Source organism: Amphibalanus amphitrite, unplaced genomic scaffold, assembly GCF_019059575.1.
Source record: "Amphibalanus amphitrite isolate SeventyFive unplaced genomic scaffold, NRLGWU_Aamphi_draft 000956F_arrow, whole genome shotgun sequence".
In the NCBI taxonomy this organism is placed as follows: Eukaryota; Metazoa; Arthropoda; class Thecostraca; order Balanomorpha; family Balanidae; genus Amphibalanus; species Amphibalanus amphitrite.
Genome location: NW_024882450.1, coordinates 9,900 through 35,538, shown reverse-complemented (window position 1 = coordinate 35,538; position 25,639 = coordinate 9,900). Strand labels below are relative to the sequence as shown.

The following is a 25,639-nucleotide window of genomic DNA, read 5'->3' as shown; positions in this document are numbered from 1 at the left end:
ACCATCACAAACGGCCTCCCACCCCGTGTCAGCAGCCACTCACGGGATGGGCTTGATTGTGACGACGGTCGAACGTACCGGTTCCATATTCCGCGATCACCATTTTATTGTTTTTGAGCTACTGCGAATGTTATTCAGGGCGAGACACGTCCACATTGTGTCGGCACCCGCCGCAAGGAGTGTAACATGGCACCATGACAACTGGAATTACCGGCGATCAGTTCACTTGGCGGGGCCTGTTCTCATGGCGCTCTCTGAAGGAACCGTTGGCATCACACCACACATACCTACCATTAGATCCCGAATCTCCGCTCTGAACATGGAGGACCCGATATAACATGATTATTTCCATCGAACACCATGGAACCAGCTCAGCACCATATTCAGCGACCGGGAAACAGTGTAACAACAAACTCGGCCGATTCCAAAGCCCATTATCATGATTATCTTGCTGGACAAATTTGTAACATTATTTAGTCGAAAGTTTCAGTAACGACCACCGTTTAGCTCACACTGAAACATCTTGAACATGCACATGATAACACCAAAACCCGTTCGCAGAATTCTGTGAACAGTATTCCTTAGCCAGAACCATTGTTTTTGGACGCTTACATTAGCCCCATGAAGTCTCCTCTCCACATGATTTTTCAGAGCTAACATCTCACCGCCCTCTCACATCTTACATCTCACCTGTTTGAGTTTCACTGCGCCTGAACAGCGCCGTTTTCAATTCATTTCACAGCACGTGGCCGTCCCAGACCTGCACGTGGCCGTCCTAGACCTGCCAACTTTTCATTAGAGTCTCGTGTCGGCCCATCGGCTCCGGTGCGGTCTGCCGGGCGCCGTCTCACCGTCTCACCTACCCCAGCTGATTGACGACAGCGGCCATTTGGACGCCAGTGTCCGGCGCGAGCGAGGCTTAACTGGCTCACCGGCCGCTCATTTGTCGCGACGTGCCGCGCACGGTAACGGCCGCTCTCCAGGAGTCTCTGGCCCGCCACACGGCGGCGGGAGCACGGCCAAATACGAACAGTCGCCGACCGAGGGCGGCCTCAGCCAGCCGCGGAAACGGCGCAGCAGTCCGAGTCGTCAGCGGCAGGCGGTAACGACAGGCGCGCGAGGAAAACTATCGACCACCGCCGCCCCGCTCATTTGCTCCACAGACGCGACCGGTCAGCGACGTTACCATCGCCCCGAGTCTGTCCATCGCTGTCCGTCCTCACCAACAGAACTGGTCCATCGACAGTCACCCAGCGACACCAACAGTTGGGAGACCCCTCACCAGTCCTGCTCGGGGTCCCGCCCTGTGCACGGGCCTGTCGGCGGCCGGTCGGCGCTCCATCTCTCTCCCGGCGAGTGGCCGTCCCAGGGGTACGGCCGTCGGTAGCGGCGGCGGTGGGCTCTGGCGGCGGTCACGGGCGCGCCGCCGCCAGAGCCGCGGACCACCGACCGATCGACGCGGCCATCCATCACGCCGGGGAGCGGGCAGCGTCCGTCGCCTGCCGTCGGACGGCCCGGGTGGCCGGTGACAGGGCGTCCAGCACCAGCAGCAGGGTCAGGCAGAGCGGCCAGAGCGGCGGCGAGCGGCGCGCCGGCCACCCGGCGCTCACACCGTCCTGCATGGCCGCGTGGTGTTCACCTGTCGACAGAGAGACACACGGGAGTCAGAGAGCACACTGTCAGCGGTGGGACCCCGAAGTCCCTCCCCTTTCCCTCCGCACGCAGTCAGTGGTCCATTACCGGCGCTGACAGCAATGATACCCGGCCGGCCACCCCAATGTCATCTCATGGCATTGGCGCCGCGCCGGCTCGCTATCACGCTGCCACAGTCGCCGCCGCGGCGGCCGGCGCGAGCCGACCCGGGTCGGCGGCGGGCGGCGAGCGACACCGATTGGCCGCGCTCGTAACGCCCAGGGCTCGTAACGCCCAAAGCTCGTAACGCCAAACGACGCAGCAGCTGGAGCGACGCCATCCGGGTGGCGCTAACCATCCTGTCATTTTCGGCTGCGGCGATATGAGACGCTGCGAGGGGCGCGACTCGGTACCATCAGGCGCCGCCGCTGATACAGCCGGCCCAAATCGCCGCCGGCGACACACTTCGGCCTCCGGGAACGTGGCATTCTTATAAGCAGCAGCGAGTGCGCCAAGTTTGGTAATTATCGCAGTTCTGGGAGCCACTATCAGTGGGTTTCCCTGTAGAATGTCGCAGTGACAGTGGCGAAGTTGGCGCGTATGTCGCGTGTTACTTTTTAAGTCAGAAAATATGTACATAATAGAATTCACAATAAGAATTTTAGATGCGAAGAAAACCTCAACGGCATGCGTGTGCATATTTTCATAGCCATTCAGCTAAGGAGGTATGCTGATAGGTACTGATTAACTCTGAAAAATACGCCCGGTTATATATGACAAGATATAACCGGTTTTTCCGCGACACTACGAGCGTCTTCTCTGGGGCGGCCCCGGAGCCGGGCCGACCTCTGCGAGCAGCATTCGGCGGCAGGCGGGCGGCCGCCTGCGCCCCCGGGCGGCAAGGCCGCTAAGGCGGCGGCCTCCTCTGATTGGTGGAGCGACTCGTGTCACGTGACGGTGACGGCGCGGGGTTTGAGTGCATTTGCGTGGTCACTCTGTTCTAAGCCGCCCGGTCTGACGCAAGTCAGCAGTGTTCTCGCTCTGAAATGTTTTTGCGTTTACTGTGGTCGTGTTCAGTGGAAACTGGAAGACATCAAGGGAAGTATAAGTTCGGTTTTATATCAATGTTATATTGATTGACGAGGATGTTTTTTCCTTTCGGGGTTTTTATGTTTATTTTTTACTGGTTTGTTGTTTCTGTCTGATTTTTTTTCCCATTTTCGGCATGAGGTTTGGTTATTTTTGTGCTTATGTTATGCTATCACGGTAAGAAGAGGGTCGATGAGCAAGGGGTCGGCAAATGCCCGGTATTATAGGTTCTTGAAGGTTAGATGAAACAACGAAACTTGGACTGCTGGTAGAAATAGGTTTGGTGTGTTTTTCAGATTTTGGGAGATTGAGTGTAGGTATTTGCTAGGTGTAACATAGCTGTAACTGCTTTTTGTTTCTTCCCTGGAACGGAGCGCCGGACTTTGCCATTCTACACTCCGTGTGAGTGAAATCAGCTCATGCTTTCTCGGTGTAGCAGCTCAGAGTGCACGGCCTGGCCGGCGTAGGGTTTGGTGGCCACGTGGTGTTGGCCGGTGGTTGTGCAGAGAGTTGGTAGAATTGCCGTTTGTGGTACCTGGTGTTGGTTGAACTGTGGTTCCCATACAGGTGAACGGTTACTGGCGTAAGGTGTGCCAGGTGGGCGTACCCCGTGGAGAATGAGCTGCTGGTGATGTTGGCTCTGTCCGAGCGTGTCCGAGCGGGGTCTTCATTAATGGGTTAGAGATTGTTGATAACAAGGGTACCAACTACCGGGTGAGACTTGAGAGGGTAAATGGAGTTCATTGTAAGGATAACCAATGCAATGGTATTTGTCTAAGATGGTATTGTTATCTGGTGTTGATAGGTTGGAATGAAAGGTTTAGTGGGTGATACAGAGGTACAGAGGTGGTACAGTGGAACCCAGTTTGGGTATGATAAGTCTCGGCGGACTAGGATATTATGGATTAGATGGGGAATTATGTAAGGTGGTTTTGGGATGCATTAGCGATAGCTTAGGAAGTTACAGGCTATTGCCCAGAGGAAGTTTTCACACCCATGTTTAAAGGTTGCAGTAGGTATGCCATTCTCTAGGATGCAGTTTGAGGGTAGCCCGGGATTGTGTGGCTCTCACTCTGCATTGAGGTACGAGTTAACTGAGTTTCGTTTTTTATGGTGTGGCGTTTGTAAATCGTTTTGTTTTTTTGCCAGAGTGAGGTGCCTTTCTTGTCGTTGGTCAATAGAGCATTGCCAAGGCATGCATAAGCGACATCTGCAATATGCATATCCTGCTGATATGTCATCACACGCATTGTCAGATAAATGGCTCCAGTATACTCGTATATAGCCCCTTTTGATACGAGATTTCGGCTAAAAATGGTTATGTGACACATTCTGTTTTTTTTTTCTTCCATGGCTTGGTGGTTGGCATCCGACTCTGAACGGCGACGGATCGGCACACTCGGCGGGGCCGGCCCGCTTTGCCAGTCTTCTTTGGCCGCTGGAGGATTCCTTCACAGCTCCCACGTCAGCTGGGGGAGTTCCGACCCCTCCCAGCTCATCTTGCTCCAGTGGTGCTGCCTAGCAGGTCTTACGGGACATCGTCAGGTATAGGCCAAGCTGGCCGGGGTTTTGAAAGGTACGTTATTCCATGTACGGGGCCCGATACATATCTGTTAATGGAGGTTCTAGGCGACCCGATAGGGTGGATAGTGAACGCTTGGGCATGGGCGATATCGGCATTTTTGAAGGGATATTTGGTTCCACCAATAGGGACATGAGGGCAATGCTGGTGGAAAGTAAGATACTAAGATAGTAATAAAATTGTGATAAAATCGTTAGGCGAAGTCCGAAGATAAAAATGAAATCTAGTCAACTCTAACGTTAGACGTGTTTTCAACCTTGGTTTGCTGCTGCTGCTGAGGGTTTTTAAATCGTCTGTAACTATCTTCAAAGCAGTCTATTTCTTAGCATATTATTTCTACTTGTCGCTATAGAATATGATATGACCTTTCTCCTGCAAAACAGCGAATGAACATTGAACAATACAGGTCAGGTACTATCATCCTTAGCTAAAATGAAGTAAGTCAGTATGCGTTGTTAGGACTGGGAGTTCCCCTCAGTGTCCCAAAATTGTATTTTGGCTTGGGTGTCAAAGGAAAATTACTAGGGGCCCGGGAACGATTTTCAAGGTGGGGGGGGGGGGGGCGAGCATATAAGATACCTCACATGATGCATATGAAACGGTGGCGTAGCTAGGGGTCTAAGGGGACGCGTACCCCACCTCCCCATCGGGTTCAAAGGGAGCCTCGGGTCCGAGGGGCCCTGTGGCGCCATTTGACCACTGGGGGCTAACAATGGCCATATAGAAGGGCCCCATGGGGCTCATTAGAGCACCTCATGGACCCTAAATTGTCACACTGATATCTCTTTAAGGGCCCCACGCCGGATTCTGAGGGCCTCTTGTGCCTTTTAAGGGCCCTTCAGTGGTCTCCAAAGGCCCCTTACTGGCCTCTGAAAGTTCTTACCGGCCTATGAGGGCCCAGTTCTAGGGGCATTTCCCGCCTGTGATGGTCCCGCAATTATTTTTCTGAGAGCCCTATAACGGCAACTGTGGGGGCCCTCGTCGGCGCTTATGAGGGCCCACACCGGTGTCTCTGAGGGTTTCACACCCCCAACTCTGAGTGCCTACACTAGTGCCTATTAATGCCCTATATCGGCGACTCTGAGAGTGAGGACCCGAATCCCTACCCAACACCGGCGCATCTAAAGGCCACCCACTGGTGACTTCTGAGGCCCCCCACACCGGTCCGGTGACTCTCAGGGCCCCACCGGCGTCTGATAGTACCATGCCGGTCTCTAAGGACCCCACAGAACTTCTTCTGCTGGCCTAAGGGCCTCTTGCCGGTCACTGAGAACCCCCTGCCGGCTTGTAGAGGGTTCGCGTCCGCAGCTCAGGCCCCACACCCGTCTGTAACGGCTCCACACCAGCGTCTGAGGGCCCACAGCAACGCCTGTAAGGACCCTCACCGGCGCCTCTGAGAGAATCACACTAGCACCTCTTAGCGCCCACACCGGCACCTGCATGACATTCCCACACCAGTGCCTCTTAAGGCCCCTTACCGGCGGCTCTGAGGGCCCTACGCCGGTGATTCTGAGGATGCTAACGATAACCGAAGGCACCATACAAGCGCTTAGTGTCGCTGAGCTTTTAATCCCATACCGGCCTTCCAAGGGCGCCACGTCAGTGCACTCATTGCCCCACACCCCTCCCTTACACCCGGAGCGGGTAAACTGTGTACCTATAGCAACGATTTTACCACAGTTGTACGTTATGTATTTCTCAAAGTTGACTTAAGCTGGTGCAGTATAAAATCTGGCCTGCCAAACTTATGGCCAAGGTCAGACCCAAACAAAAGCGGGATGACAACAGCAGATGTCAAATCGATACTGTAACAGCGGAAACCATTCAGATGGCAAGGGAAATGCCGTGTGTTTATGTTTAGATGTATAAAGGAAACAAGAAGTCCGGAAAAGGGAGGGAAGATCCTTTTTCGCTGCCTCAATCTTGAGGGGGCGCCGCCCCCTCGGCTCTCAGGTTGGGGGGGGGGGCTGCCCCCTGTTTCCTGGGTCTATGAAAATTACTCACCAAATAAGGGATAAGGGTGGAAAATTGATGGTCAGATAAGGCCCAAAAGGAGTGGGAAAAGAATGTACAGAAAAATTTAATACAAGGCTGGTATGTGGAAAGTAAAATGGCTATCGATCCATGCAAATGTTTTTTCTTGGTAAAATTGGGAGTGGAAAATGGGCTTAGAAAATGGAGGCGAGTGAAAAGTGATTTCATTTGGATGTCGTTTCCTACATAAATCAACAAATTTTGGGACACTGGAACGGGGTACCCCTCGCCAGCATCAGGGTTGACGTCACTCAGGACCTGCCTATGGTTGGTTGGTGGGTGAGTTACTGTACCTTCTATGGGTGACATTGAGCCAGCTCGGCGTTTGGAGGCAGTAAACACCTCCAAAACGTGTCGAACTAGGAAGCAACGGCAACCTTTATACCCATATTGGCCTGTTTACAGCGTCTGTATGCCGGTCATTTGGTCCCTGATCAATCCGGAGCTTCGCGGAAAGGCAAGCTTGTTGCCCGTGGCGGGTGATGCGGATGCTATCAGATTTCCAAAACGGGTATTTTTGGTATTCAGGTCGGGTAATTGCCCCGAACATTCGGAGAATCTTGGGATGCCCAATTCTGCAAGTCCCGGGTGAAGCTCGCTAGTCTGCCCGGGGGGTGTCCCCTTCTATACAACGACCCCGTGGCAGCTCGCTAGTCTGCCCGGGGGGTGTCCCCTTCCACAACGACCCCGGGGCAGCTCACTAGTCTGCTCGGTGGTGTCCCCTTCTACAACGACCCCGGGGCAGCTCGCTAGTCTGCCCGGGGGATGTCCCCTTCTACAACGACCCCGTGGCAGCTCGCTAGTCTGCCCGGGGGGTGTCCCCTTCCACAACGACGCCGGGGCAGCTCGCTAGTCTGCCCGGGGGCGGGAGGGGTGGCCTGTTTCTACAACGACCCCGGGGCAGCTCGCTAGTCTGCCCGGGGGTGTCCCCTTCTACAACGACCCCGGGGCAGCTCGCTAGTCTGCCTGGGGGTATCCCTTTCTACAACGGCCCCGAGGCAGCTCGCTAGTCTGCCCGGGGGTGTCCTCTCCTACAACGGCCTCGGGGCAGCTCGCTAGTCTGCCCGGGGGCGTCACTTTCTACAACGGCCTCGGGGCAGCTGTCTGGTCTGCCGAGGACGTACTGGAGCTGGCTACCGCCAGGACGCCGGTATAGCGCAGGCGTCATTCCGGAGGCTTAGAATGCTGATGCCGGCGCGCGCTGAGAGCTCTCCCCTTTTTGCTGGTCGGCTATCTATGACCTGATTACCTATAGTCTCGTGGTCACTGTTTTAACCCCTTGCCAAGTTTTTAGGTAACATAAAACATTCATGGTCATCATTGCCACGTGTAGCACAGGGGCTAAGGTACACGTAACAGTAGCTGCGGCCTCTGTTTTCAGTTGCTTAACAACCAATGGGTTTCCATGTTTTTTAAGGGGCGGCGCTAAAATCATAACAATAATAACAATAATACAATAAAAACAATAATTATTAACAATAACAATAACAATAATAAAAGAAAAAGCAGCTCGCTAGTCTGCCCGGGGAAGCCGTTTCTCATGGCCTCGGGTGCTGCCCGGGATGCTCCATTCTTCCACCTTCTACAACGGACATGGGGCGGCTCGCTTGTCTACCCGCAGGTGGCTGCCACTAGGACGCTCGGTAGCGCGGGTGTCCTTACGGCGGCTTAGAGCGCTGATTCCTGGAGCGAGCTGAGAGCCCTCCCCTTTTTTTGCTGGGCGGCTGTCAACGTCCTCCGTTGATACTGTTCTAATCCCTTCAAAAGTTCTGGGAAAATTAATGGTCGCGCTGACAGGCAGGTGCATAGGGTTCAAGGTAAAGGAAAATACAGCGTCTGTTGTCAGATGCCTCAGAACTCATGGATGGTTTTTTTTCGGCGGGTATATCGAGGGCCTTTAGTTGGTGGAGGCTATCATCGCAGTAGTGGCTAATGCTACTGGTTGTTCGTCCTGCTGTAAGGGCTTCGGTATAAATGGCGTAATATGGTTGTTCAATGGTGACCGCTGTATCGCTCACATCCATGTTGGCAGGTTTTAGGGATCGTGGCGTTTCTGGTAAGCTTCGGGCCAGGTTGAGAAAATAATTACCTACCTTCAACCAAGCACGTATTTGGGTGGGTTTCCGCCACTGGTCTCGACACTGGCGGCGACTATAGGTCTTTTGTGTTAATTTGTATCCCACATTCGGTCTGCTGGTCTCGGGAAGGGGGTGTTTTATTTTGGCGCATTGGTGTCTGGGTGGATGTATTGAATGGGTGGGGACACCATTGCGCCGCGCGGGGGGAGGGGTGGCGGCCCGTTGGCAGGGCAGTCTCGGTTGAGACATGTATACTTGCTATAGTATGTTTGTGTCGTGTTCATTTGGGCTGAATATACCAATAGCCCCTTTTTGTACAGCTACAGTGTTTTCCTGGAGGGAGTTTGTTGTGAGGTTTGCGCTGAGATTGGTTGCGCATAGCATAGCTAATTGTCTCTATGTTTGCTGGCAGCTCGAAGGGGAAGCGGAAAATACGCCCGGTTATATATGACAAGATATAACCGGTTTTTCCGCGACACTACGAGCGTCTTCTCTGGGGCGGCCCCGGAGCCGGGCCGACCTCTGCGAGCAGCATTCGGCGGCAGGCGGGCGGCCGCCTGCGCCCCCGGGCGGCAAGGCCGCTAAGGCGGCGGCCTCCTCTGATTGGTGGAGCGACTCGTGTCACGTGACGGTGACGGCGCGGGGTTTGAGTGCATTTGCGTGGTCACTCTGTTCTAAGCCGCCCGGTCTGACGCAAGTCAGCAGTGTTCTCGCTCTGAAATGTTTTTGCGTTTCCCACCCACCCACCACCATTTTGGGGCTTTTTTTTTTACACGCACCACACTCTTAAATAAAGATGGGTTTTTCCACAAAATGTGGTTTTCCCCAACTAGGTCCCCCGGTTTTTTTCTAGTTAGGACTTTTTCCGGGGGAGGACACACACGACAGGGTTTCTAGTTTGGGTGGGGACACCATTGCGCCGCGCGGGGGGAGGGGTGGCGGCCCGTTGGCAGGGCAGTCTTGGTTGAGACATGTATACTTGCTATAGTATGTTTGTGTCGTGTTCATTTGGGCTGAATATACCAATAGCCCCTTTTTGTACAGCTACAGTGTTTTCCTGGAGGGAGTTTGTTGTGAGGTTTGCGCTGAGATTGGTTACGCATAGCATAGCTAATTGTCTCTATGTTTGCTGGCAGCTCGAAGGGGAAGCGGAAAATAAACTTAGCGTAGGCAGTACCACTGCGTAGTCGCTAATGCACAAGGTCTGACCAAATGGTTTTGAAGCACTAAACAAATTATAAATGCAGTTTTGGGTTACACTTCCAGGTCGCATCTAAAATTGCATGCTTCGCATAAGTTCACCCAACAAATTCATATTTGATGCTGTGGGGTTTTCCGTATGAGGCATCCTCACTTTGAAGTTGATGGACTTTCACATACCACCCTTCTCGAGGGTGTTCGTTCACAATGCAGCGAGCCGACAATAAAGGCAGCAGTCTGTTGAAAACTTCCCTCATATGCTTCAATCAGGCCTTGAAAAAAAAACTAACCTTCATCGTGTATGCCTTTGAAAACTGTACTTGCTTGCTAGTCAGCAGTCAATGCGCGGGCATAGGCCACAGGCACAGCCAGTGCATCACTGCTATGGAAGGTGGTCTTATACAAGACATTCCATTGAGACTCGGTATATGTTCAACGTGCTTACCTAGCTGTAGTTTTTTGATCCACCAAAAACCTTAGCTGACATGTCATATTCATAATAAAAGCTTCTGTTGACCTATTCGTAACATTTCCTCTATTTCCTTTTTTTTTGCTTCATTTCACAGTTTTCCAGATCAGGCTTCGACGATCTCCATCCTGATGTTATGCTGATGCTGACTAGTGGGCTGCAGGACGACAAATTTTAACGGTCAAACTGTTGGTTGGTGATTGCGAATTTTATTTTCCAATGACATGAGTGACTGGTTAAAAACTGGTCTAATTGTCAGCTTTGGTTTAGGACACCGCCAATGCCGACCGATCGGGCCGCGGCCGTCCCCGAGTGTGCAGCAAATCACACAATGGCAGCGGGACGAGGCACTCGTGACGGCGCTGCGCTGCTCCCAATGCTTTCATCACAGCCATTGTGTCGAACTTGGGCCCGTCGTAGAAAGTCGCTAACAAACGAGGTACGCTGCCGCGATGGCGCTGACTGTCCGCCGGCCCGCGGCCAAACGGCCAACTGGCAGCTTTACAGCGCAATGCAGAGAGGAATTATCTAGGACTAACTGCCATCAAAATCTATGTTATATCCGCAAATAAAATACGTTACCAAATGGGATAATCAATGATCAATGAGATTCACACAATCAAAGTCGCATAGGGAGGTCATTTTCATTATACGAGATAATCCGGGAGCCTCTGTGCCATCCGAAAACAGGTGAACGCTGTTGAACTATAGTCCATTGCAATCATCCACACTAAAGAGTATCCTGGCTGCGGTTGCGTCAATGTCGGCATCGAGGTGAATGTCCAATGTCCAATGTTCATGTAGAAACCGGTGTCAGACTCACCCATAGACCATTCCCTAATACAAGCGTCTCCTGGCCATGGACAAAACTGCGCCACGCCGACCGCTGTTGTCATGCAACAAGGTCATTGCCACGCGAAATCGCGATCAATGTCAATCCAATGTTTCTGATGAAAAGGCGGATATTGGCGGAACGTCGCGCTGTTTAACCAGCGAGTGGAACTGCTTTCAGGCTGGAGGGGGGTAGGGTGGGGGGGGGATAGGGGGGTTCAGCTGATGGCCGGACATACCGACGGTCGCTCCAGACACGGGCCGGCGCCGCCTCGCCAGGGACACCCGTCGCCCCATCGCTCACGGCGCGTCGATAGCATATTCCGACGCCGCCACGGAATCGTTAACCCATACTTAGCATAGACGACCGGCGCTCCGCTGAAATGTTAATATCGGAGTGCACATAACGACACGAACTGCGGCCACGACGCCAGGGCAAACTACCGTCGTTTGGAATATCCAATGACACTACCGGCGGAGTCAGAAGGCCAATTGAAGTGCAGGCGCCACGGCATTACGACATACGACACCCACTGTGCCGCGAATAAACTGCTGGAATATGTGAGGTGAATAGGTGTGGAGGGAGGGGTTCGCACTTGTTACGTCTTTACATATGTTACTTTGTTAGCTAACAGCAATGCTATGGACTCAGATGTATTCATATGGTAGTGCAGTAGCCACGATACCATTCCAAAGTTTGCATGCATATCACTTTTGAATTACCGCTCTGTACCATTCTGTCCTCGTCCTCTGCCTAGCTGTATCGCTCTCTGACTGTGGCAGTACCACTCTGCCTGCGGCTGACTGGCCGCTGCTCTGCCCCCAGCTGGTCTCGATGGGGCAGAAATGTCCCCAGAGGTCGTCAGCCGGCTCCAAAAAACACGCCCGCCGCCAATCAATTCATGCTGGGAGCGCTGCACGCCGGCGGCCGGCCGGAAGGCAGCGCTACTTCAGCGGCGGGCCGATCTCCAATGGCACATTCAGAATGGCTGATCATTCACCAACAACGACAGCGGCTCCTCGACAAATGGCCAGAGCAGCCTATACACTACACAGCTCGGTTCAAAAAGGCATATCCCCAGACATTCGGTGGCAATAAATGGCGAATCATGGTGCCCGTCGTTCGCTCGTATTTGAACGCTAGAAATTTTGAGGGCGGGGTCTTGAAGTGTTGTAGCAGAACAATAAATGAGTAAATGAATTATTTTGTATAGAAAAATGATAGGCTACAATAAGCATTATTCCTTGTGACATTCGGCGTGTGAATAATTTGCAACAATCAACGTAATTTCCGGCCTTGCTCAAATAATTTTCACACGGTATCAATACATACATTCAATGCGAGTGTGCGTTGGCATTACTCGAGTAGTCATGAACGTAAAATTCTGGCAAACACAGGTGCGACAACATTTTCATTATATAGTGATGACAGCAGCAGCTTTCATTGATGTTTTTTACAAGTTCAATGTATCAAGCAAAAGACAAGTTAGAGTTTGAATTTATGAACAAGGGAGAACGCTACCTCAGCCGACATTTACGAGTCAGAGCTTATGGATTATTGATCAACAAGGCAATAACCGTGCATAAGAACTGGCGGTCAGCAAAAGGTCATTTGTCATTGTCTTTTACTGCTAACACTAACTATGAACCGCATTGTTGACAATAAAAATTGCCAGACATTTACCTAGGCCATTTTGCGGCCTACATTTATGACAAGGCACTATTTCTTTTATCGTGCACTTAAAGGAATGCACATGCACGGAAACACGTGTTTGGAAACACTGACCACATAGTTCTTGCTAATTAGCAGTAAGTGCATGAAGTTATAGCGGGTTTGAGTGCCGCTGAGTGCCTGCCTCGAGCCTATGACCCGACCCTGAGGCCTCAGCCTTCGACCTCCCCCCGGACTGTGTGGGCGATCGCTCCCCCCCCCCCCCCCCCCGGGCGGCGGCTATAGTGGGTGCCGGTCTACGACCCCTGTGTGAGGAGGGGAGGGGGTAGCCGCCGTGGTCGGATGATATGCGACACCATGCTATCAGTATTCGACGCCCGTGTTACAGCACCACTTAGGCACCACACAATGTTCTCATCAGGCGCCCGACGGCGTGCCAGCGAGCCGATCATGACTATTAAATTATTAGGTACCCGGAATCCATTACAGTCGTTGTTGCATATGCCAACAGCAAACAACAGCTGCATACGGCCAAGACTTGGCAATTACTTCACCAGTGTGGGTAGTTGTGTGGCTGCATTAGAAAATTGGATTGCGGTGTTTAGATATGAGTCTTATGCTGTGCCTCGTGCGACATTTACGCTGGTTGACAGATATATCATGCTGCAAAACCACGTCATCATGCAATCGCATGCATATAACAGACGCTATAGACCAGTTAAGTTTATATCTGAGTCATACGGACCAAAGTCGGACGTCAGGCTGAGCTCACCACAGTAACATGTAAATCGTCGGGCATACGGCCATCCGTAAAATAATCGAAACATATACAACACAAAAGAACGTTGTCTTTTACAATCCTGCAAAGCAAAAACGAATCCATCAGTACGTATACGTACAAGTATGTACGTATGTATGTACGTAGTATGTATCTAGTATGTACGTATGTATGTACGTAGTACTATGTATCTAGTATGTACGTACAATTGATTGAAGGAATAGTTACCTTTCAAGTAGCATGCATTGTCTTGCCTAAGATGACATATAAAACACTTCCAAGCTGGCGTCATGTAAATTCAACTATTTTTTATCATGTACATGCTCAAGTTAACCCGCGCACCGACGGGGGTCTGCGCCAACTTCGCACCGACGGGGGGGGGGGCGGATGACCGCCCCCCCCTGATATCTCGAGAACGAAGCAAGATAGCGACAAGCGGTAAACGGCATCGGATACGCACGGCCAAGATCTACAATTTTTACTAAGGTCATTTTCAGGTCAGGTCAAAGATGACGTCACAGAGGTCAAAAAAAGTCAAAATGGCGGCGCTAGATATGGAGGAGAGTTTTTTTCTCGAATAACTTTCGAATTAGTCAAGATAGGAACAAACTAAGGGCATTGTTGTTTCCAAAACAACAAATTGAATATTTACGGATGAGGCGTCCATGATGTATTTGCTTGGCACATCAGAAGTGTTGCCTGGCTGTCAGCGCGTTAAGAAATGCGCGAGAATCGATTTTTGTTTTTACTGAATGTGTGATTGATCTGAGGGAATTCAAAAACTAACTTTGTTTTAATTTTGGCCTATAATTTATTATAACGAAATACAACGACCTTTTAATGTGTAAAGCTTGATTTTCTCGTTAACCCGCGCCCCAGTGGCGGTCTCATCCAACTTCGCCCTAGTGAGGGGGGCATATGTTACCACCCACCTCTAACTCAAAAACTAAGAGGGCTAGAAAGACGCGGTAAAAAGCAGTCGATAGCTCTGAATGCGTACGTTCGAAAGTATTTCGGCCATTTTTTACCTTAGAGCAATATTGGGGTCACCAGAGGTCATCAAAGGTCAAAATTTGCCAATTGTCATAATATTTTTCAGAAAACATGCCGCTATCTCAGGAACTATGGTAGCTAGAAAAACGCATGGAAGAGCAAACCATAGCTTTTGAACTCTTCTTTTGAAAAGGTCATTATCAATATTGACCTCAGGTCAACGGTTTAGCCTCCAGAGGGCAAAAACTCCAAAAATAGCTGTTTTTACGAAAAGTGTTTTTAGACAATAACTTTCGACTACAAAAAGCCACGACATTTCTATGGCCAGAATCGTGTTCCCCTCGCCGAGACGCGTCGATTGAACTATAATTTGACCTTGAAAGGTCAACTTGAAAATTTGACCTCAGGTCAAGGTCATGACCTTACCGGAAAAGGTCATGCTGCATATCAGTCGATGCGTCTCAACAAGACAAACACAATGAGACCATCCCCAGCGTTCTAGCTCTTTCCAATCGCGAGTTATTGGCAAAAAACTGTTTGTAGCCTCAAGTGACCTCGGATGACCTGTCTAGAGGCTATCAGCAAAAAAGACACCTTGGTCATCACGAGTGGACTAAATCATTGTGATTCTGAAATATTTGGACTGTTCCGATGCGTACACACGGATCTAGAGGCATTTTCATTTTTCTCCATTGACTTGTAATGGAAAGGTCACGCCACTGACCTGACCTTAGGTCACAGATATAAAAAATCCGAGATATACAAATTGTAGGCGCCTATAACAGCATGCAATCCACCAAGTTTAAAACCTTTCTGACAAACACTGCAGGCTGGACATGATTGCAAACTTTTTTTAGGCTTGGTCAGTTAACTTGACCTGGTGACCTGACCTGACATGACCTGGGGTCAAAAATTTCACACATTGTCCAAAATTGATGTACCAAAAGCTACCCCAAGCGGCGCGGCGCTACGCGCCGCGGTTTTTTATTCACATGCAAAAAACGCGACAGGGTGGTAACATATGCCCCCCCCACTGGGGCGAAGGTTAAGGCCGGCAAAACAGCAGAAGTGTTGATTGATATCAACATTTAATGGTCCTCCGGGCCGGATACTTGTAACGGGATTATCCGTAAAAGCTTTAATTATTGTAGCGGTCGTTGTAAACGATTGTTTTATGAATTGCAATTGATTTAAGTGGGACTATGCGTGGGCCTGATGGAGCCGAATCGCTCAAAACAAGGAGCGAGGCATCGTCAGAGAAAACAACCTCCTCCAAGAGAAGTGGAGCCTGGAGACGAGCTCAGCTCTCGAAGCTGCGGGCTGAGCAGGCCCAAAAGGCTGCAGACGCGGCGATAAAGCGGGCCCAGAGGAATGCTGAGGCCCAAATGGAAGAGGCCAGAGAAGAAGCTCAGCGAGCAGCCGACCAGGCCGAGGTGGACGCACTCGAGCTAAAACTACTTGAAGAAGATGAGGAAATTGAAGACCGAGCTGGCAGTATAGCGAGCAGGCGCGAATCCCGACTTGGAGCGGAGGCCAGACATGCGGCGAGGCACCAGTGTGGGCAGCCAGAGCTGAATACAGGCGAAGAAGACCCTCAGAGACGGACGAGAGGATGGGTTCAAAACTTACCGTCCGACGGCGCCGGCAGTGGCATTACACGAGAGTGCTCGGCGCTACCGAAGGTGACGCTGGAGAAATTCAGCGGGGCGCCATTAGAATGGCCAAGATGGAGCGCTATGTTCCGAACACTCGTGCACGAGAGCCGGTCGCTGACGGACACCGAGCGAATGGTTCATTTGCAGTCGTGTTTGACTGGCGATGCTCGTGAAGCAGTGCGAGGGCTGCTATGTGACGGCAGCCTCTACCAAGAGGCCATGAACGAGCTGGAACTACAATTTGGAGACCCTTCCAGCGTAGTCGGCAGCACCCTGTCGAGTGTTCTTCAGCACCCAGCTGTGAAACAAAATGACTTGAGCGCTCTGACAAGCTTATCACGAGCGTTACACGCTGCCGTGAGCGTCCTCTCTTCACTTCACTTCCAGGGTGATCTGACCGCCACGACGAACCTCAGACAAGTTGTTTCAAAACTACCAGCCTCTCTCGCTTGGCAGTGGGGTCAGAGAGAGGTAGAGCTGTTGCCGCGTTTTCCGACGCTGGCCGACCTAGACCAGTGGCTGAAGGGAATTGTGTTGGCTGGTCGCCGCGCCCTGCCAGGTCTGGTCCAACATGAGACTGGAACAGCTCCCGTAACGCAGTCAAGAGACAACAGAAGGTCGTCACCATCCCGGGTGCAGCAGCGTCAGAAGCCACCGGCTGGGTCGTGGCGCACTACGTTGGCTACAGCGACCGGGACCGAGCAGTGCAGTGTGTGCAAGGCGGAGTGGCACGAGCTGAGTGCCTGTCCGACTCTGCTAGCAGCGCCGCCTGAGGAGCGCCTCCGGCTGGTACGGGACTGCCGGCGGTGTTTCCGCTGCCTCAGTGATGCTCACTGGGCTAGGAAGTGTCCTAGAAAGACAGTGTGTGGGCAAAATGGATGTAAGGGCAAGCACCATCACCTGCTTCACATCACGGCACCGACTCAGATATGTGTGAGACCATCAACTGGCGCGGAGGCAGACAATCCGAGGCGCGTGCTATCCACCGCGGCTGGTCAGTTGCCTACCAGAACGAATGCAACACTCCTGCAAGTTGTTCCTGTGAGAATTCATGGAGATGGAGGATCGTACCGTGACACCCACGCCTTGTTAGATCCTGGCGCAGACACGTCCCTCTGCACGGAACAAGTAGTCCGGGATCTGTCCATTACCGGCTCGGCCGAACGGCTGCGACTCAGCAATGTTGAAAGTTCAGGTCCGAGCAAACCGTCCTTGAAGGTGAGTCTGCAGTTGTCTCCACTGTCCCCAGGCGGCGAGACTGAGATCGTGACGGTGGCGGAGGCGTTCACGGTGCCGCAGCTTAACGTCCGCCCCACGACAGTCGACTGGAGCCAGCGCGAGAAATGGAGCCATCTGTCCGACATAGAACTGCCAGACACAAATCACCAGACGGTGGAGCTGCTGCTCGGCGCGAACGTCATGGAAGCTGTCGTGCAAAAAGAAGCCAGGATTGGAAAACCGGGGCAGCCAGTGGCGATCAAGACACATTTCGGTTGGTGTCTGACAGGAAAGGTCACAAGCTTGGTCCCTGTGGGAGCGAGAGAGATCATGCACATGGTCAGAGACCGCTCTGCTGATGACGAGTTAACGGAGCTAATGCAAGAATGGTGGACTACAGATGCATTCGGTACCACCCACGCCATGACCCAGCCACACTCGTACGAAGATCGGCTAGCCGAGCGACAGATGGAGCATTCAACTCGATGGCGCGGGGACCGTTATGAAACGGGTCTCCTGTGGCGATCCAAGGACGTAAGGCTACCTGACAACTATCAGATGGCTGTGCGGCGGCTAGAAGCCACAGAAAGAGCGCTGAAACGAGCACCGGACAAGGCTGACGCCTATCGACAGACAATGAAGGACTACATGTCAAACGGATATGCAAGAAAGGTCGAAGACGACTGTGAGAATCAGGACGGCAAACAGTGGTTTTTACCACATCATGCCGTCACGAATCCCACGAAGCCTGGGAAGTTCAGAATCGTTTTTGATGCCGCGGCTAAATATGCAGGCGTGTCATTAAACGAGCAGCTGTTGACGGGCCCAGACCTGCTCAAGACGGTTCCCGGGGTGCTACTTCGATTCCGTCAGGAAGCCGTAGCTGTGACTGCTGACATCGAGAAGATGTTTCTTCAGATAGCTGTGAAAAGGGAAGATCAGTTATCACTTCGATTCTTGTGGCGTGACATGGATTCCGGAAAGCCGCCAGAGATCTATCAGATGGATAGAGTCATTTTCGGTGCACGGTCGTCACCGGCTTCTGCGAGCTTTGTGCTACACCGCACCGCTGAAGAAAAGGGGGCTGCAACCGCAGCTGGACGTGCAGCGACAGCCACGGTCAAAAACAACTTCTACATGGACGATTTAGCCACGTCAGAGAAAAACAGTGACACCGCTCTACAAACGGTGAGAGAGGTCACAGAACTTCTAGCCAGAGGTGGTTTTCGTCTCAGAAAGTGGCTAAGCAACAGCAAAGATGTGCTATCTTCGATCCCAGTCACTGAGCGCGTGCCAAGTGCAGCCGACCTGAGCGTCCAGCTACCCTCGGAGAAGGTGTTGGGCGTGACGTGGGACGCGCAGACTGATGACCTACATGTGACTGTACCCACACCTGCAGTAGAGAAGGCGACAAAGCGAGAAATACTGCGTGTCGTGGCTTCCATTTTCGATCCGCTCGGACTGGTTTCGCCGTTTGTGCTCATTGCCAAGCTGCTGCTACAGGATCTATGGTCAAGCCAACTGGGCTGGGATGCCGTTCTTGCTGATGAGGAGTCACGCCAGTGGTCATTGTGGCTGGCTGACCTACCGAGAGTCGCTGATGTGAGAGTCTCACGCTGGTATGGAGCTCAGAACGCAGCGGTCTCGCTAAGACAGCTTCATATTTTCTGTGATGCCTCGGAGAGGGCATTTGGTGCCGTCGCTTACCTCCGCGAAATACACGAGGACGGACAGATCAACTGCGCGCTCGTCATGAGCAAATGTCGTGTAGCTCCTCTGAAAAAGCTAACCATCGTGCGTCTGGAGACTCAGGCCGCCGTTCTGGCGGTGCGGCTGGCCACCTGTGTGAAAAAGGAGCTGACGCTGGAACTGCACGATACCATATACTGGAGCGACAGCCGAGTCGTGCTGAGTTACATCTCAAATGATAGTAAAAGGTTTCATACCTTCATTGCGAATCGAGTCGCTGAGATTCGCGATTCGACGCATCCCAATCAATGGAGACACACACCGGGCGAATGCAACCCCGCCGACGACTGCTCCCGTGGACTGATGGCTTCTGAACTGACCAGAGACAGCCGCTGGGTAAGAGGGCCCGACTTCCTATGGCGACCGGAGGAATGCTGGCCGAGCAACCGTGAGCGGTCTGAAGTGGACAAAAACGACCCAGAAGCAAAGGCTGTGCTGACCACTCGTTGTGAAGGTCAGCCATCCGCGATCGTAGGACCGGACCCTGATCGGTTTTCCAGCTGGACGCGATTCAAGCGAACTATGGGATGGATTCGCCGATTTCTACACAACTTTGCAGCGACCTATGGCGTAGACGGCAATCCAGCTAGGAAGCTGACTGGTCCGCTGTCATCTGAGGAGCTGCAGAGCGCAGAGACCGCCATCGTGCGCCAGATGCAACGCACCTCCTTTGCTCAGGAGGTCTCAGCGCTAGCCCTCGCCCGCACATGCCATTTTCCCATCCTAGAACGCACATGGGGGGGGGGGGGTGGTTGCCACCCCCCCGCGCCATTTCGTTCCTGTTGGAGATAGAGCTTAGCAGTAAAGACCAAAAAGATTCTTTGGGAAGAGACGAATCCAATGATACCCAGTTTTACCTTCTCAGGTCAGTCATTGACCTTCCAAGTCAGGTCAAACTAAAAAATGTTGCTGTTTTGGGTCACCGTTGGATATCAAGTGCGCTGCTTATCAAATACCGATGACGATGCTGTTTTCTGGTGCCAAGCCAGCTAGAACCTCTTTGTCACACTATCCGACCAGAATTTTGCTGCTGAGGTCATTTCAGGTCAAGTTAGGTCAAGGTCAATTATATGTGTTTGTATGTCTGTGTGTGTCTGTGTGTATACTGATGTGTGCACCGATTGTTTTTGGGTCCATATCACATGAAATCATGATCTGAGAAGCTTTTACCAAAAATGCAGTCAAAAAACTTCACAAAAAGTAAATTCAGCTTGCCTAAAGCGCAATTATCTTAGATGACCTAGGTTGACCTTGACCTTGACCTTGACATCTGTACATCGTCGAACAACATGTTCCATGATAGGTGGGAGGTAAGACTGGCAAAAAAGGCCGAAATCAGGGTGTCAAAAGCTCACAAGGCCCATGGCAAACGCAAGATGTTGAGAATTGGCCATTTGGGTCATGACATGACCTGAAAAACAAGGTCATATCTCCGAAACCAAAAATCACAGAAACTTGAAATTTTCAGTGGACATCAAGAAAGAATGGACGAGCAGCTATACGAAAAATCAGCCTTCTAGCTCTAAAAATGTTGAGTGCAGAGCAGAAAGACTGCCTGGGGGGGGTGGCAACCACCCCCCCCCCCATGTGCGGGCGAGGGCTAGAGAAGGGCCGTGGCGTTCGTACAGACAGCCACCTGCAGCCGCTGACACCTCAGCTGGATGGAGACGGTGTGCTTCGAGTTGGTGGCCGTCTCACTAGCGCACCCTTACCCGAAGAAACTCGCCACCCGGCGATCCTGCCCAGAGACAGCCGTGTGACCGCCCTGATCATTATGTCGTCACATGAAAGACTGATGCATTCTGGAGTAGACCACGTGCTTAATGATCTGCGGATAAAATACTGGATCCCCAGAGGACGTGCGCTCGTGAAGAAGGTGCTGCGCGACTGTCCTCTCTGTCGCCGTCAGCGGGCGACACCCTGTCAGCCACGCATGGCAGACCTGCCAAAGGCCCGCTTTGACAGCTGCTACCCGTTCAACTCAGTCGGCGTTGATTACTTTGGCCCACTTCAGATTAAAACGGGAAAACGCAGCACCGAGAAAAGATACTGCCTGCTGATCACATGCATGTCCACGCGGGCAGTGCACTTGGAGATTTCTCGGACGCTGTCTACGGATAGCTTTCTGATGGCGTTCACCAGGTTTGTGGCGAGAAGAGGACGACCGACACAGGTGTTCTCTGACAATGGAACGAACTTACGAGCTGGAGAGAAGGAACTACGTAAGCTTATTCGAGGCTGGAACCAAACCGTCATATCTGACCGGCTTTCCCAGGATCAGATTCAGTGGCACTTCAACCCCCCCGCCAGTAGTGACATGGGCGGAGTCTGGGAGTCAATGATCGCCTCGGTGAAGAGGGCTCTGAGAGCGGTTCTAGGTCGACTCCTGGTAACTGAAGAAGTGCTGCAGACCGTCATCACGGAGGTGGAGTCTGTGGTCAACAGTCGTCCGTTAACGTACGTGTCAACGGAGGCCGACAGTCTGGAGGCGCTCACGCCATCGCATCTGCTTCTTGGACGTCCATCGATCCAGCTACCACCAGGACTGGTCACTGACGGCGGCATCAGTAGCCGAAGAATCTGGCGTCAGAGTCGGGCACTGGCCAATCAGTTCTGGAGCCGCTGGCTCAAAGAATACGTCCCCAGTCTAGTTTGTCGCAGAAAGTGGACGACAGAGTCACGAAACCTGGTGGCTGGTGACCTGATTCTCTTGGCGGATGACGGTGTGCCGCGCGGTTACTGGCCACTCGGGCGAGTCGTTGAAGTCTTCCCGGGACCAGACGGCCGGGTGCGATCGGCTCGGATCAGGGTGCGTGGCGGCATAGTGCACCGCCCAGCGCGCAAGATATGTGTGCTCGAGGAAGCGGACTCCTGAGTCTTCAACGGCCAGCGAGCAGGATATGAGAGGAAGTAGCTGCCTGAGAAGCGCACATTGGACGGCCATTCTGTCCCTCCGGAGGGGGGAAGATGTTGTTTCCAAAACAACAAATTGAATATTTACGGATGAGGCGTCCATGATGTATTTGCTTGGCACATCAGAAGTGTTGCCTGGCTGTCAGCGCGTTAAGAAATGCGCGAGAATCGATTTTTGTTTTTACTGAATGTGTGATTGATCTGAGGGAATTCAAAAACTAACTTTGTTTTAATTTTGGCCTATAATTTATTATAACGAAATACAACGACCTTTTAATGTGTAAAGCTTGATTTTCTCGTTAAGGCCGGCAAAACAGCAGAAGTGTTGATTGATATCAACAGGCATCATCGTGATCCTCTCGTCTATCCGCATCGAATGATATATATGTTGACCTCGAAAGGTCAAGGTCAAAGATTGACCTCAGGTCACGTGACCTCGAGGTCATCATGTATATCATTCGATGCGTCTTGACAAGCTGAACACAATGAGACCATCCACGCGTCTGTTTCTTGTTCCTGCAAGGAGTTATTGGCCAAAAACCTTTGGTGACCTTTGATGACGTCACATGACCTCACAGCTGCCCAACAGCAAAACAGACCTCAAGGTAGTGAAGGTTGATCGTATATGAAGTCATGTATGGTATATGGGGCCATTCCGACCCGTTTTAGTGGTAAAAACAGGGAGTTGATTTTTCCCGCATTGACTTATAATGGGGAGGTCGCGAAATTGACCTGACCTTAGGTCACCGATATCAAAATTCCGAGATATACAAATTGTAGCTACTAATGACCTAATAATATCCTGCGACTTTCAAAGGCCTCCGACATCTACTGTAGCTCTGGCACGGTGACAAAGTTGCAAAAAAGTGACTTTAGGTTGGCTCATTCAAAGTGACCTGGTGACCTGACCTTAAAAGGTAGGAGGTTCAAACTTGCACACCATGTGTAAAATTGATGAGGTTATAGTCATACCAAATTTCGCGGCGCGTGCGCCGCGGTTTTCCCGCTATTCGCGAAAAACCTCAGGGGGGGGGGCGGATATCCGCCCCCCCGTCGGTGCGCGGGTTAAAAATCAATTTCCAAGTGTGCCATTTCCCATCAGTTCAATCTGAACCATCGTTCTGAGCGAAGTTCGCGACTTCGACAGCCCATATTGTCTGCTCAAATAACCGATCTGTCATGCCACCGAAGCAAAATGCTTCTACGAACTGTTTTATGTGCTAGTTCCATGAGCTCATGACGACATATGCGAGATCAAATTTCGCTAAATGGAGCTTGATTGTAGGCCTCGAAATGAACTGTTCCGTCCCAGTCAGCGATAAACTGGCACGCGATAATCTTATAGACGGCGGCCTGTGCCTAGTGAGAACTCACACTTTACAACATTTCAGGGTAATGGTGCGTTAATGACAATGAGAGAGAGAGAGAGAGAGAGAGAGAGAGAGAGAGAGAGAGAGAGAGAGAGAGAGAGAGAGAGAGAGAGAGAGAGAGAGAGAGAGAGAGAGAGAAAGAGAGAGAGAGAGAGAGAGAGAGAGAGAGAGAGAGAGAGAGAGAGAGAGAGAGAGAGAGAGAGAGAGAGAGAGAGAGAGAGAGAGAGAGAGAGAGAGAGAGAGAGAGAGAGAGAGAGAGAGAGAGTGTGGGTGGGTGGGAGGGAGGGAGGACGGACCTTCAGTTCATGCCTGTGAGTAAGTCGTGCAAAATATTGGTGCAATAGTTCAGCGTCACAGCGCTGTCAAATAGCCTCTGAGATATCTGGCCGTTTATCTGCGAGGCGTTCGGTCAAAGGTTGTGACAAACGACTGGCATTTCACTCCGGATCTGAGCCAATATAAAGCCATGGTGCTGTGCACTTTCCGGCGCCGCTTTTCTACCGAAATTGAAGTTCACAAAAGGTTCACAGAAATAGTCGTTTGTAACGCATGCATCCCACTCTCCAGGACATAGTCAATAATTCCGTCACCTGGTATCGATGACCCCGACTCCAGACCCCCTGTTACCCTCTGGCGCCCCTGGAACCCTCCCCTGACCCTCCACTGCCCGGTGCCCAGCCGGGACTCCGGGAGAACACGTTGCCCCGCTCACCGTTGAGCACGTGCAGTCGGACGCTGGCCGCCGGCAGGCTGCTCGGAGCGCACGTGTAGTTGCCCGAGTCGCCGAGACGGGCGCGCTCCACGCGCAGAGTCGACACCGACGTGGTGTCGTTGGACCGCTGGCTGAGCACGCGGAGCCGGGCGCCGTCGGGCACCACCCGGCCGCCGTCCTGGTACCAGAACGTGTGCGCCGGCGGCGAGACGGTGAGCGCGATCACACAGCGCACCTCGACCGTGCTGCCCGCGTTCACAAACAGGTCCTGCGAGTCGGACTCGATCGACACGCGCGGCTCTGCGGATCGGAGAGAACGGACGGTCACATTGGTGGAGACACGCGGACGGGGAACACTGACGGAGACGCTTTGACCAGGGACACTAGCGGAGACGCTCGGACCGGGAACACTGACGAAGAAGGACGAAGGAACGGGTCACACTAGCGGAGAATTTGAGCGAACGTGTCTTAAGCAGCGACGAAGGGAGCGGTCACAACTGGTGGAGGAACAGGACACAACAAACGCCGCAAAATGCAGAAAATAGGACAAACATAGGTGACTTTGTCGACAACTGATATAAATGCATCATAACGATTGCATTTGGTGCATTTCACAAATAATTACGCGCATTCTTTTGCGAAATGTTCCGGAATCAATCAGCCCTAGAACAGGGTTGCTTTCGTCAATGATCCCGACTTGTGTGCTGCTCCGATTACGCTAACCTATACGACAACATGACTGACTGAAAACAGGGTGATCGTGCTAATTACTACCGGCATGCAAATGACAGGCTGTCACGACGGCACACGCTGAATGATTATCCATCAACAGAATCGTGGGTGAACTGTAGCAACCCCGATTGCAGAACACGAGTTTGGTTCAGTTTGGCTGTTAGTTTGGTGGTGTGTGATGTGTACATTTTTTCTTATTTTTAGCAAAAACGGCCTTATGGTGGTCGTGGAGGCTAGCTAAGGGTATCAACCTTCGTATACCTAAAGCCTCACAATAGGTACCAAGCAATATGAGACAAGCTTCACTAACACGCAATTTGCGGATCTTGGACGACCTTTGATGTGGCCTTTGACGTCATGTATTGGTCTAGAAACCAAACCCACAATTTGGCATCGATTGATCATCGTGACACGAGGCACGCTCGTCATTTGTTGCGTGACATAATACGGTAATGGGCCTTCTCCGTGTAGAGGCAGCGGGCCGGAGAAACAAGTCTTTCTCCCGTTGATCCGCTGCACGAATACCAAAACACCAGCACAACACAGCTCCACTGCGCCTCCGCAGGCAATCCAAGCGACACGCCTTGGTGGTTCACTGATGTTTTATTTATAATGTGCTTAACGGATCGATAATGTTCCAGGGACGGTGAGTCCCCTTTGCTGCTGGACCTGTGCAAAATTAGACATTGAAATGCACTCGCACAATGTCTGAGCCCTAACTGCGCGGGCCAGTGAGTTTGCCTGATACGAGTGCAGGCCATGGGGGCCTTTGAATTCACTTGGCACTAAAATGATGGTACTATTGCATATGCATTCCATCATTGAGCAGTCTGGTCTTGGAAGCGAGAGCTGTTCTAAGCTAAAGGAACGTTTTTGCGCCTCGGCAACCAATCATTGACCCATCTCCGGTGACCCGAAGCGCGCTTTTTCCC

General features: G+C 51.9%; 1 protein-coding gene across 1 annotated transcript; it reads right to left on the bottom strand.

Moving 5' to 3' along the window:
• Positions 1-260: 260 nt before the first annotated feature.
• Positions 261-24,275, bottom strand: LOC122368544 (the record flags this gene model as incomplete). Its single annotated transcript, XM_043342564.1, has 2 exons — positions 261-1,639; positions 23,976-24,275. Coding segments are annotated over 2 exons (470 nt in total), but the record flags the coding sequence as incomplete, so codon positions are not given.
• Between the last annotated feature and the right edge of the window lie 1,364 nt (positions 24,276-25,639).